Source organism: Saimiri boliviensis, chromosome 8 (assembly GCF_048565385.1).
Source record: "Saimiri boliviensis isolate mSaiBol1 chromosome 8, mSaiBol1.pri, whole genome shotgun sequence".
Lineage (NCBI taxonomy): Eukaryota > Metazoa > Chordata > Mammalia > Primates > Cebidae > Saimiri > Saimiri boliviensis.
Window position 1 is genome coordinate 72,593,877 of NC_133456.1, and position 13,410 is coordinate 72,607,286.

The window sequence follows — 13,410 nt, forward strand, 5'->3', positions numbered from 1 at the left end:
GTGCAATCTCGGTTCACTGCAACCTCCGCCTCCCGGGTTTCAGCAATTCTCCTGCCTCAGCCTCCTAATTGGGATTACAGGCACCCACTATCACGCCCAGCAAATTTTTGTATTTTAGTAGAGACGGGGTTTCACCATGTTGGCCAGGATGGTCTCAATGTCCTGACCTCATGATTTGCCTGCCTTGGCCTCCCTAAGTGCTGAGATTACAGGTGTGAGCTACCGCACCCAGCCAAACTACTCATTTGAAATACATCTCACCATGACCACCTACCTCACTACAGCCATTCACCTTTTCACTTTCCACCTCTTATGGGCAGCCAAGGAGCTTTATTTGGGGACCATGCCCGGGAACACAGGCAGCAGCGGGACTAAGGACCACAGAGATGATGGCAGGTGTTCTGGACCCCATGGCCCCTGCAACCAACCACCTTTGCCACCAGTCCTTCGCAGACGTAACTCCATCGCCGGATATTCAGATGCCAAAGCCACTCGAGGATATCTCACTCCCTTCCCAGAGAACCGTTTTATACACCAAGAGTTTTACAAAATCCAAAATAATTTTATTCACATTTTCAGATTTTTGCTTCCACAAGGTGTTCAGCAAACATGCTAAGGCGACAGAATGTCGAGTTGGTCACGACATGCAACGCTGACCATTCAACTGATGACAGCAGTGACCACGCCCACCTGAGCTACCAGCCCCACAGCACAAAGGGGGTTTGCGGGAACACAGCGAACCACACAGCAACCAGCAACCTGAGGTAGGTCTCTTTACAGTACAAAAACTTCTACGCCAGTGTGAGACACTGATTAGCAAGAGCTGCTTAAAATTGCAGACTTTGGGGGGAGAGAGAGAAAGAGAGAGAGAGACAGTGCGACAATGCAGTGAGAAAGGAAAACAGACCCACGAAATCCTGAGCCCTGCCACGGAACCGTGGAGGTGTGGGAATAGGCAAATAAAAAGCGCCACCTCGAAAAGCAGCAGTTGGCTCCAGGGCTGGGAACCAACAGGTCTTGGAGCTGGAGAGCTCTGTGCAGTGGCCAGCCGTAGGAACCTGAGGCAGTGGGACTCTCTGTGGATAGACCGATTCTTGTTTAAAAACAACAGCAAAAAGAAGGCAGGAAAGAAACTCCCCGGCTCGGAGGAATGTCTCTGTGATTCCCATTCCCGATGCAGGGAGTGAAAAGGGGCCTGTGGCTTCGCCCCGCTGCTCTCCTGAAACAGTGACACCAGGACAGAAGGCAGGAGGCCTGAGAACTCATGGCACCCTGCCTGGTCTCCAGCCGCCCACCCCTCTCCACTCGCCCTGGAGTGGCCATGGGGAGGCAGCATGGGGGGCTGTCGGAGGGCCCACCATTGCCACACGTCTTCCTTTGGACACCCAGAAAACCTGGCACTGTGAAACCACCAGCTAGAGAAGAATGAAATGCTACCCTTCCTACAGTCTAATAGCAAAACCAGATCTCTAGTACAGCAAACTGTACAAAAATGATAGGAATATGCACTGTTCTCAGCACAGTGCTTGCTTTAATATAAAATAAACAGCTTACATTTTCACTGTAAATATAGGCTATGTACAGAATTGTATATAGATATAGCTACACGTATAAAGCTTCATTATAGGCCTCTGATACAATTATAATAACGGTTCCCTGAACCTTTTAGAGTGCAATTAAGAACAAAAACTAAATTCTGTTTACATGAATATGGAATAAATACAATAATCAAAATATGACTCTCCCTAAAAGTGAAACACACAAGCCAATCCTGAACTGCTGTGCGAAAGATAAAATCGAGAAAGGCAAGGTTTCGGTAGGAGGACGATGAGGGGCCGGCCCCGCGCAGGAAATGGCAATGCTCTAAAGAAAAGAGACTTCGTCCACAGGGAGGAGTCAGCCCTTGACAGCGACCTTGTTTTCTGCAGCAGCAAACATGGCGTAGAATCGGGAACTGTCGTTGGACAGAAGGACTGATGGGGTGTCAAACTCCACCACCTGCAAAAGAAGGAGACCGCTCAGGATGCAGCTCTGGGTCCCACCAGGTGACTCGGAGGATGCCCTGAGGGTGGCATCTGGAGACAATTTAACTAGTCTTAGAGCACCTCCTCCCTTATTTTTTTTATTTTCAACTAACTAGGGTGTAAGAGAAAGGACAGAGAAAAAGACTTCCAGACCTCCTTCACATAAATCCAAATTCCTTCAGCCTTGGGAGTGAAGGAACCAACCAACCAGGTCTATAACCTACAGGAGGCTGGGTGCCTTTGGCTCGGGCCTGTAATCTCAACACTTCTGAAGGCAGAGGCAGGCAGATCACCTGAGGTCAGGAGTTCAAGACCAGCCTGGTCAACATAATGAAACCCCGTCTCTACTAAATAGACAAAAATTAGCCGGGTGTGGTGGTGGGCGCCTATAATCCCACCTACTGGGAAGGCTGAGGCAGGAGCATCGCTTGAACCTGGAGGCAGAGGCTGAAGTGAGCAGAGATCGCACCACTGCACATCAGTTTGGGCGACAGAACAAGACTCTGTCTCAAAAATATACATATAGGCCGGGTGCGGTGGCTCAAGCCTGTAATCCCAGCACTTTGGGAGGCCGAGGCGGGTGGATCACGAGGTCAAGAGATCGAGACCATCCTGGTCAACATGGTGAAACCCCGTCTCTACTAAAAATACAAAAAATTAGCTGGGCATGGTGGTGCGTGCCTGTAATCCCAGCTACTCAGGAGGCTGAGGCAGGAGAATTGCCTGAACCCAGGAGGCGGAGGTTGCGGTGAGCCGAGATCGTGCCATTGCACTCCAGCCTGGGTAACAAGAGCGAAACTCCGTCTCAAAAAAAAAAAAATACATATAAATAAAAAGCAATAAGCTGGGTGCAGTTGCTCCCACCTGTAAATCCCAGCACTTTGAAAGGCTGAGGCAGGTGGATCACCCGAGGTCAGAAGTTCGAGACTAGCCTGACCAACATGGTGAAACCCTGTCTCTAGTAAAAATAGAAAAATTAGCAGGGGGTGGTGGGGCACACCTGTAATCCCAGCTACTCAGGAGGCTGAGGCAGAAGAATCACTTGAACCCAGGAGGTGGAGGTTGCAGTGAGCTGAGATCACGCCGTTGCACTCCAGCCTGGGCAACAAGAGTGAAACTCCATCTCTAAATAAATAAATAAATAAATAAAAATAAACTGCAGGGGAGAGAAGTTGCAGCTCAAGTCAAGGGCACACCAGACAAATGTCATTTTGTTATGCAAGCTGATCTAACCCTGCAGAGGGAAATGGAAGCGCTCAGAATGTCTAGTTGTCAGGGGGAAAAAAAAGGAAGTCAGGGAGTGACTTAGTCACGTGTCTATTCCTATCATGGCCTTCTGCGTAGCCACACTAAACACTGAAGGACACGCTGGCAGACCCACCTCCTGCTCTGAGTACGGAGGCTGAAATGCATGTACTCAACTTTCTTGGCCTCCCCTGCCACAGGGCAAAGGCAAAGAACATAACCTTGGTTAAGGAGATGTAAGAGGAAGTGTCCTTGGTGCTTCTAGGACAGCGTGTCCTGCCCAGTGGACAGGCCACAAGGAGAACGTGTCCTTCCTTTGGACTTGGTTGGGAGGGTGGCACGCTGGGTGCTTGAGTGGGCATCTGTGCCAGGAGGGGAAGGTGAGTACTGGCTGAGAGTGAGGCAGAGTCCCACACTGCTGAGCTGCTCTAAAACCAACCCTCTGCCCTCCTGTTTGCCATAAGGGGTAACAAAATCCCATCCTCCAAGCCCCTTTTAGTCTGGTACTTTGTATCTACAGTAGAGAGCATCCCATCTGTCAAGAGTCCGTGTGTGCAGATGCATGAAACCACCGGCGGGGCTAAGTCAGTGTATTACAGTGCTCATCTCGGGGGTAAACGGCTTATTATCCTGTTTTTGCCTTTAGGCTTTTTAGGTGTTTTTATTTTTTATTTTTTAGGTTTCCCTAAAATTACAAGGAAATTTTAATTAGCAAGAAAAAAATTAAGGGAAGAGAAGGATAGAGTCCCTCATAAACAGTGAATCATGCCCCACTCTAAAATATCAAGCCACCCATAGAAAGAAAGGGGTCTGAATTTGTGTCCTTAACAAAGAATTTCCAGCTGGGCATCCTGGCTCGTACCTGTAATTCCAGCACTTCGGGAGGCCTAGGTGGGCAGATCACTTGAGTCAGAAATTAGAGACCAGCCTGGCCAACATGGTGAAACCCCATTTCTACTAAAAACACAAAAATTAGCCAGGCATGGTGGTGCACGCCTTTAATTCCAGCTACTCAGGAGGCTGAGGCAGAAGAATCGCTTGAACCCCAGAAGCGGAGGCTGCAGTGAGCCAGGATCACGCCATTGCACTTTAGCCTGGGTGACATAGCAAGACTCTGGCTCAAAAAAAAAAAATAATTTCCCAGTAGATGCTCTTGGTTCCTTCTATTATACCATACTAGGCTCTATTTAACCCCTATGTACAAGTAGTAGCTTGATAGATCTTATCTATGACAGAATCTCAGTAAACACTAGTTCAAGGCAAATAAAGATAGTCACAAAAAACACTAGCCACCATGCCTGGCTTATTTCTTGTATTTTTGGTAGAGACAGGGTTTCGCCATGTTGCCCAGGCTGGTCTTGAACTTCCGAGCTCAGGCAATTCACCTGCCTTGGCCTCCCTAACTGCTGGGATTACAGGTATGAGCCACTGTGCCCAGCCTACTCCATCCACTTCCTACGGACTTTCCCCGAGAATCTGTCTCCTCCTCTGCAAAGCAGAATTCATGATACTTCTCTCTCTAGGTATTATGACGACTGATTGTATGTTGAGAGATTACATGTAAAGCACAAAGTACAATGATGACGGTGTATGTGAATGACACACAGTAAACGTTCAGTAGAAGTAGCTGTTATTATTCTAGCTTCTGCAACAGAGGACACGTTACCCATTATAAATGGCTTGCTATTTCTTCCATATCATTAATTTACTTCTGTGCCAAGGGCATGCAAAGGAGGACTATGTCTAATATAAACAGACTCAACATCACCTGTGCAAAGAACTAGAGTACTAAGCACGCTAGGCCCTAAAGATGAATGTGCTGTGACTCTGCCCTCGGAGAGTGTTCAGGGAGCTCTCTAGGGAGACAGGGCGCGGCACAGTTCCCATCAGTTGATGCAGAAGAGCTGTGAGGGAGGTACAGAGGAAGTCTAGGGTGGCTGAGGCAGCCAGGGGGTTTCATCGAGGCGTTGGCATTTGGGCCATGTCATTCTTCAGGGACAGGCAGGTTGTGAGCAGGTAGACACGGGACAGAGAAGGGCAAAGGCCCTTTCAGGTAGATGAAACCATTTGAGTAAAGATGGATAAAAAGCCTGGAGAATGCAAGCTCTATAGTCAACAGCACCTGCAAGGCAAGAGTGGAAGATGAAGGGAAGGCTGGGGCCAGACCGTGGGAGAGGCCGAGACAGCAGAAGCCCGGCGCCGCTTTGTGACTGCAGAAAGGCAAACGTGTGCTGGCTGGTCTCACACGCCGCCGGGCAGGTGATGACTGTGTATGGGGATGAATCACTAAGTACATGTATTCTCTGATCTAAGGCAAAGTGTCACAACTCACAAGGAACAGAAGGACAAAGAGTAAAGTCAAATGGGCACCCCATTGGGTGGCGCCTGAGTAATCCTGTGGTTAGGAGGGCTGTGTCCCCCCGATAGCAACCAGAGTTGCTGCAAGTGTTCATCTGAATGCCCAGAACCCTACAAAGATGGTACTCGGTCCACTCCTGCCAGGGGCCAGTTTCCTCCCAGACATGCCAAGCTAAGGTCCCTGAAAGGCTGGGTACCTGTCCTTGGGCCAGCACCATAATCCTATCAGAGCCTAGAACTGTGTGCAGGCGATGGGCAATGGTCAGCATGGTACAGTCTGCAAATGCTTCTCGGATGGTCTCTTGAATCAACAAGTCCGTCTCTGTGTCCATGGCAGCTGTGGCTTCATCTAAAATCAGAATCTGCCAGAGAAGCAGAGAGAAAGAAACGGCATTAAATTCCTTAAGCATGCTAGTTAATCTAGGTCTTCCTAACATGTGCTTCATTATTTAAGTTTTACACCATCTATTGTTTTCTCCTAAGCAGGCACACACATGAGTCAAAGTATCCTTTTGCTTAGAGGTGACGGAACTTCGAGACCGTGTTTGCCTTCGTTTCCCTAACAACTATTTGTATAATATGGATCGAATACCAGACCACTCTGTGACAGTGAGCATGTACAGCTAATCCTTTTTTCCCCTTGAGTCTATTCTGACTGGTAACACTCATCTTTCTGGACATTCCCTTTCCTGTTTGTAAACTGAGGGGGCTGGACTGGATGACCTTCAAGTCTCTTGCAGTTTTCTCATCTCCTATGTCTATGGTTTGCAGTCGTACAACTACTCAATGGGCAGAAATCAAAAGTCAGTATTGGATGAAGTTAAAAACAAAGCAACCCCCGTTCTCCCTCCCCAAAACCCATATACCCCAACTGTGTCAGGGTTAGAGTTACCTCTGGTCATGCTCTTAGAAAGTGCCACAGGGATCAGGGCCAGGAATACCTTTAGGCCCCACTGGGTCAGGGAAAGGCTGCATTTCAACCTTCCCGTTCTCTGCCGCCCCTTCGCTGCCAACCATGAACTGCCTACCTTACAGTGGCGGAGCAGGGCTCTTGCTATGCACAAAAGCTGCCGTTCCCCCACCGAGAAGTTATCCCCATTCTCCATCACTTCAGATTCAAGTTTCAGAGGTAGCTGAGCAATCTAGGGAGAAGGAAACTAGAGATCAGAGGGGTAAGAAACTAAGCTGAATTTCCTGAAAATCCAGGGACAAAAAGAAATTATTCCAAAACACATGAAAGAATTATTAGCCAAGAACCTGTCTCATCTAGAATGAAGGTGCAGGTGTAATGGTGCGGCTAGGACCCATGCTTTCTGAGGTAGTCCATGATTCCAATGACTATTCTGTTAGCTTTTTATCATTAAAACATCCCAGAAATTCCAATACTTTCATGTCCCCAAAATCCAGTCAGATAGTGGGCCTTAAGTTTTGGTTCTGAAAATATGGTCATGCGACAGGAAATAGAGTGAGGAAAATTACTCTGCTTCTGAAGTCCAAAGCTACAGGCCTGTGCCTGTCAAACATGTTTTGTAAGCTGCAGAACCTATTCTTCAAATGAGAGGAATCCCGATAGAGCAGGATTCAACAACAGTTGCATTCAGGCAAGGGATCCTGGGCCTGACTCAACCCAGGCACACCAGAGACTCCACCCCAGGCCAGTGGTAGCAATCTGCTGACTGCAGCTGCTCGTGGGGGCCTGCTGAGTTATCCCAAAGGTCTGTGGTCCATATGCACACTGTGTGCTTTCTGTGGACTCAATATGTTATGTAGCTTTTGCTTATATGTGGATGCACCAAAGTATGTTACACTGTCATGACTAATAAAACAAATTAAAGGCATCCGTGAATTCTAAGTGGCTGTCATTACTATCTTCAATCAATGGACAGTGCAAGGCCAATATGACCGTGGCAGTGTGCGAGGTGGGGTGAGAGAGATCAGCTTTTCCCAGGTATGTGAAAGACCTGGAGAGCCCTGCCTCAAAGCCTCCGCCCACAGGCATCCTGCAGGCACAGCCAGAGCAGGCAGCGCAGCGCATGGCAAGGGCACCACCGTGCTTCCGCCCTCGCCATCCCAGCTCAGCTCCCCTTGGCTCTTCACTTACACATTCTTTCATGTGTGTCCTCTCCAGGGCATCCCAAATCTGGTCTTCAGTGTACTGGTTGAAGGGGTCCAAATTTGATCTAGGGAGAAACACAGGGATTTCTCAGTGGTCCAGCACTGAAGGGACCCAAGGGCAATGGCTGTCTGTGGAAGATGTTTAACACATATGCACAGGGAGAGGAGACTCCAAACCCTGACGGTCACAGACGGCTCATTCCCCAACCAGCCACAGATGGGAGCTCTGACTGCATACTGGGCCTCCTCATCTCCATAACACTTGATTTAGTTTTTTATTATTTTTACTATGTAAATACTACTAGTCATAGAACAATTTACAAATGCAAATATTGGCAAATATCCTTCTAAATTTTTTGTGTGCATATATTTGTTAAAATAACATCTCTTGGCTGGGTGTAGTGGCTTACACCTGTAATCCCAGCACTTTGGGAGGGTGGATCACTTGAGGTCAGGAGTTCAAGACCAGCCTGGCCAACATGGTGAAACCCCACCTCTACTAAAAATATACAACTTAGCTGGGCATGGTGGCATGGCCTGTAATCCCAGCTTCTCAGGAGGCTAAGGCAGGAGAATCGCTTGAACCCGGTAGGCAGAGGTTGCAGTGAACCACTGCACTCTAGCCTGGGCAACAGAGTGAGACTCCATCTCAATCAATCAATCAATAAAACATCAGCTGGGCATGGTTGCTCATGCCTGTAATCCCAGCACTTTGTGAGGCCAAGGTGGGCAGATCTTCAGGTCAGGAGATGGAGACCATCCTGGCTAACAAGGTGAAACCCCATCTCTACTAAAATTACAAAAAATTACCCAGGCATGGTGGCACATGTCTACAGTCCAGCTACTTGGAAGGCTGAGGCAGGAGAATCTCTTGAACCCAGGAGGCGGAGGTTGCAGTGAGCCGAGATCGTGCCACTGCACTCCAGCCTGGGCAACAGAGTGAGACTCCGTCTCAAAAAAATAAAAATAAAAAAAGATACATTTCTCCGTACATACAAACTTAGAAAAGCACCCTGTTTCTCTTGGTCTAGCCGACTCACAGCCCTGTCACTGAGTATGGGGCTCTATGACAGCTGGCCTGACCAGGAGAAGGAACTGATCCAGGAGAAGGGCAGAGGAGGAAGGAGAGAAAGAATAAAGGAGGAGTAAAGAAAAAGGAACTTTCCTGGCGCAGAAGACGAGTTTGGGGACAATTCTTGCTACTGTGCCAACAGTATCTACCTCATACCAAAAGAACAGGACTAGAAATTACATATACATATGGATGTTTGTGTGTGTGTGTGTGTGTATTTTTTTTCTTTCTTTTTTTTTTTGAGACAGCATCTTACTCTATAAGCCAGACTGGAGTGCAGTGGTACCATCTCAGTTCACTGCAACTTCTTCCTCTGGAGATCAAGCTATCCTCCCACCTCAGCCTCCTGAGCAGCTGGGACTACAGGCACATGCCAGGTCATTTTGTATTTTTTGTAGAGATGGGGTTTTGCCATGTTGCCCAGGCTGGTCTCAAACTCCAGAGCTCAAGCTCAAGTGATTATCCCATGTTGGCCTCCCAAAGTGCAGGGATTACAGGCATGAGCCACAGTGCCTGGCCAGGACTAGAAATGGTTAGCACAGGAGAAAATTATCTTTGCCACCGAGGATGAGGGTGGAGAATTGGTGGTGGAACAGGTATTTTGTGGAAAATTGGGATGTTACAGGAATTTATGATGTCTTGTCTTGATTTACACATAATATCTGGAGGTCTAGTAATCCAAAAAATGTTAAGAATAATTGCTTTGCTCACAAAATTATGCCTGGCATGTGGGAAACAGGAAAATCTCTGGGAGAAACATGGACTTTCGCTGTATGCCATGTGTCTCCATATCTGGGGTTACTAACGACAGGCATGCAAATACAATCACGTTATTATCACAGACCCCGCTGAAAGGAGGAGGTGGCTGGCACTGCCTCATTCCTGCTATTTGGGAATCCCTCCGTCTCCTGGAAGACTCTGACCCACCCTGCCTTCCTGTGCCTCTTGCCCTTTGCACTGCAATTTTCCCGCTTGGAACGTGCTTGCATCCCCCAACCCCTGGCCTAGGAAGTGTTGTTTAGTACTGTACAGGGTTATGGGTTGAACTGTGTCTCCCCAAAAGACACCTAAGTACCTAAGAATGTGACCTTAACTGGAAATAGGGTCATTGTAGATGTGATCAGTTAAGATGAGGCCACACCAGAGTAATAGAGAAGGGGGGCCCTTAGTCCTTATAAGAGGTGGCCATGTGAAGGCAGAGGAACACTGGGAGGGCATCGTGTGACAATGGGAGGCAGAGGCCAGAGGGATGCACCCACAAGCCAAGGAATGCCGAAGATGGCCGCAACTCCCAGAAGCCAGAGGAGGCCAGGAAGGGCCTTTCCCTACAGGCTTTGGTGGCAGCACGGCCCAACTGCCATCTTGGTTTTAGACTTCCAGCCCCTGGAACTGTGAGATGGTAAATGTTTGTTGTCTGAAGCCACGCAGTGTGTGGCTTAAACAGTTTATGACAGACCCAGGAAACAAATACAGTGAGTAAGTCCATCGGATGCCTCTGGATCAAAGAGCAGGAAGGGAGTCCCCCCTGCTATATGCTCCAGGGCACCCTGGTGGATGCCTCAAACCACAAACAGAACTGAACCCTATAAATGCTATGTTTTTTCCCAATATATACATACCTATGATAAAGTTAAATTTATAAATTAGGCACAGTAAGAGATTAACAATAATGAAATCAAACAATTGTAACAATATGCTTGTTATTGGACTGTGGTCTGTCTCCCGCAAAATACAGGATGTCGTATTTTTGGACCCCCGTTGATCATGGGTAAGTGAAACTGCAGCAGGTGAAAACACGGATGAGCGGGGACTGCTATACACAGAAGAGCAGTCTCCTGCCCATTGAGGAGCCGGCCCTATCAGATTTTCTATGGGGGAATACGGCAACAGGCTTAACACTTTTTTTTTTTTTTGAGACAGAGTCTCGCTCTGTCACCCAGGATGGACTGCAGTGGCAGGATCTTGGCTCACTGCAACCTCTGCCCCACCCCCCAGGTCTAAGCAATTCTCATGCCTCAGCCTCCCAAGTAGCTGGGACTACAGGTGTGCACCACCACACCTGGCTAAACTTTTGTATTTTTTGGTAGAGACAGGGTTTTGCCATATTGGCCAGGCTGGGCTTGAACTTCTGATCTCAGATGATCTGCCTGCCTTGGCCTCCCAAAGTGTTGGGATTATAGGCGTGAGCCACCACGCCCAGCCCAGGCTTAACATTCAGTTCACCTAGGTCCACCACACCAGCTGAAGGAGCCTCAGAAGACTAAACAATGGGTTCCAGATACAGAAGGAGTATTTCCACATACTCGCAGGTGGCGTACTGTAAGGCAGACCAGATCCACCTCAGCAGGGAGCTCAATCAGGAATGGGAAAACATCCACCCTCATTAGAGAAGCCAGACAGTCCCAGATCTGACCCACAGATGGAAATGAAAGCAAGTTATGCATCCACTTAATCAAAAGGATTCAGTTAAGCGATTAGGGAGAAAAGTGTCTGAACGGGAGGGCAGTTATTTTTAACAGTCAGAATCCCTGGAGTCCTGATCTTGCCAAAGGTACCTTTTCATCTTCGGTTGTTTATATTTTATTTTTAGCGATAGTCAACAGTGACCACTGCTAAATGAAGCTAAGACCATCTCCCAAAGTGTGAGATGATGCCGCAATTCACTCTCGGTAGAGCAGAAAACACTGTACGAAACCATGTTGTCCTGTCATCTGTGCTGGGTGCCTCATAGTAGCTTTAGCCTTCAGGGCGGGAGACTTTGAGACTCACATACCTTCTTCTATCAGGAAGCTAAAAGAAACTTTATTTTGAGGTATGCAGAAATATGGCCTGATTGTGGCTTTTCGTTGTTAAGAGTCAGAGTAGTGGCTGGCACAGTGGCTCACGCCTGTAATCGCAGCACTTTGGGAGGCTGAGATGGGTGGATCACCTGAGGTCAGGAGTTTAACGCCAGCCTGGCCAACATGGCAAAATCCCATCTCTACGAAAAATACCAAAACTAGCCAGGTGCAGGGGTGTATATGCCTGTAATTTGAGCTACTGGGGAGGCTGACGCAAGGGAATCCCCTGAACCCGGGAGGTAGAGGTTGTGGTGAGCGGAGATCGTGCCATTGCACTCCAGCCTGGGTGACAGAGCAAGCCTCCATCTCAAAAAAAAAAAAAAAAGAAAAAGAAAAAAAATTTAATGAGCAGATCAAAAGGAGAGGGCACCTGAAGAAGAAATGAGAACACTGCTTCTTGCTAATGAATGGGTACCAGGCAGAAGTGCTCCAGGTAGACAAGGTACCCATCACTTACGGGGACCAAGACTCAAGAGACAGACCAGAGTGACAGCCAGGAACAGCCTAGCCAGACTCCAGACAGTCCTCAGGATGAAAAACACTCCAGCTGGGGGGACAGGGCAGAGGCCAGGGCTGGGCTTCCTAGGTCCAGGAAGCACAGGGAGCTCTGGGAGAATGGGGGAAGCTAGGGCCATGAGACAGGGAGGCTAGCAAAAGTGTTTGAAGGCCTGGATGAGAAGGGGCCTCTCTTATTGGAGCCAATCATGAGGGCAAAACAGTAGGAAGCTGCAGAAACACAGGCAGGAGAGCTCAAGCCCACAGACGGGTAAGGGAGGGCTGGGCTGCAGGTCCTGGAACGGACTGACCCTCTGGTTAATCTAGGAAGGGGTGTGGTCCCAAATTATCTGGTCTATGACTCAGCTGATATTTGTACGCAGAACAACTCAGAAATGTGTATCTTGTGACTTTTTGAGTTTTGTTGGTTTGATTTTGGTTTTACCTTGCTTTTCCTCTAAGAGTTCCTTTCAAGTTTTTTGCTGTTGTTGAGACAGAGTCTCATACTGTTGCCTAGGCTGGAGTGCAATGATGCGATCTTGGCCCACTGCAACCTCCACCTCCTGGGTTCAAGCAATTCTCCCACCTCAGCCTCCCAGTAGCTGGGATTACAGGCACCCGCCATCATGCCTGGCTAATTTTTCTATTTTTGTAGAGATGGGGTTCCACCATGTTGGCCAGCCTGGTCTTGAACCCCTGACCTCAGGTGATCCACCCACCTTGGCCTCCCAAAGTGCTGGGATTAAAGGTGTGAGCCACCATGCCAAGCCATCCTTTCAAGTTTTAATTGTTTGCAGGTATCTGAAGAAGAGGTACCCACTCTCAATACTGGTTAATGGTGCTGTGGTATATATGGCAGAGGCACAGTTTCCAGATTCAGAGTCTCTAGGAGACAGCTAAGGAACAAGTTCATCTATCCTGCCTTTGCCTTGGGAAACTCATCATAGGCTTTCCACGTTCTAAGGAAAAGCAAAAGAATACCAGCTGGATGCGGGGGCTCACACCTGCAATCCCAGCACTTTGGGAGTCCGAGGTGGGCAGATCACCTGAGGTCAGGGGTTTGAGACCCGCTGGCCAACAAGGTGAAACCCTATCTCTATTCAAAATACAAAAATTACCCGGGCAGAGTGGCCCACACCTGTGGTTCCAGCTACTTGGGAGGCTGAGGCACACAAATCACTTGAACCCAGGAGGCAGAGGTTGCAGTGAGCTGAAACTCCAGCCTGAGTGACAGAGCGAGACTCTGTCTGAAAAAAAAAAA

The 13,410-nt window shown here is 48.3% G+C and overlaps 1 protein-coding gene across 6 annotated transcripts in view; it reads right to left on the reverse strand.

Annotated features, from left to right (window-relative positions):
* Positions 1 to 541: 541 nt before the first annotated feature.
* Positions 542 to 13,410, reverse strand: part of ABCC5 (ATP binding cassette subfamily C member 5) — a 103,620-nt gene continuing 90,751 nt past the window's right edge. For all 6 annotated transcript variants that reach the window (XM_074404618.1, XM_003926942.4, XM_010337622.3 and 3 more), the window contains 4 exons: positions 7,729 to 7,807; positions 6,656 to 6,769; positions 5,825 to 5,989; positions 542 to 1,998 (listed from right to left, as the gene is read on the reverse strand). In XM_074404618.1, the coding sequence (XP_074260719.1) occupies positions 1,897 to 1,998; positions 5,825 to 5,989; positions 6,656 to 6,769; positions 7,729 to 7,807 (460 nt within the window). In that variant the 3' untranslated portion in view covers positions 542 to 1,896. The remainder of the gene's footprint in view (positions 1,999 to 5,824; positions 5,990 to 6,655; positions 6,770 to 7,728; positions 7,808 to 13,410) is intronic.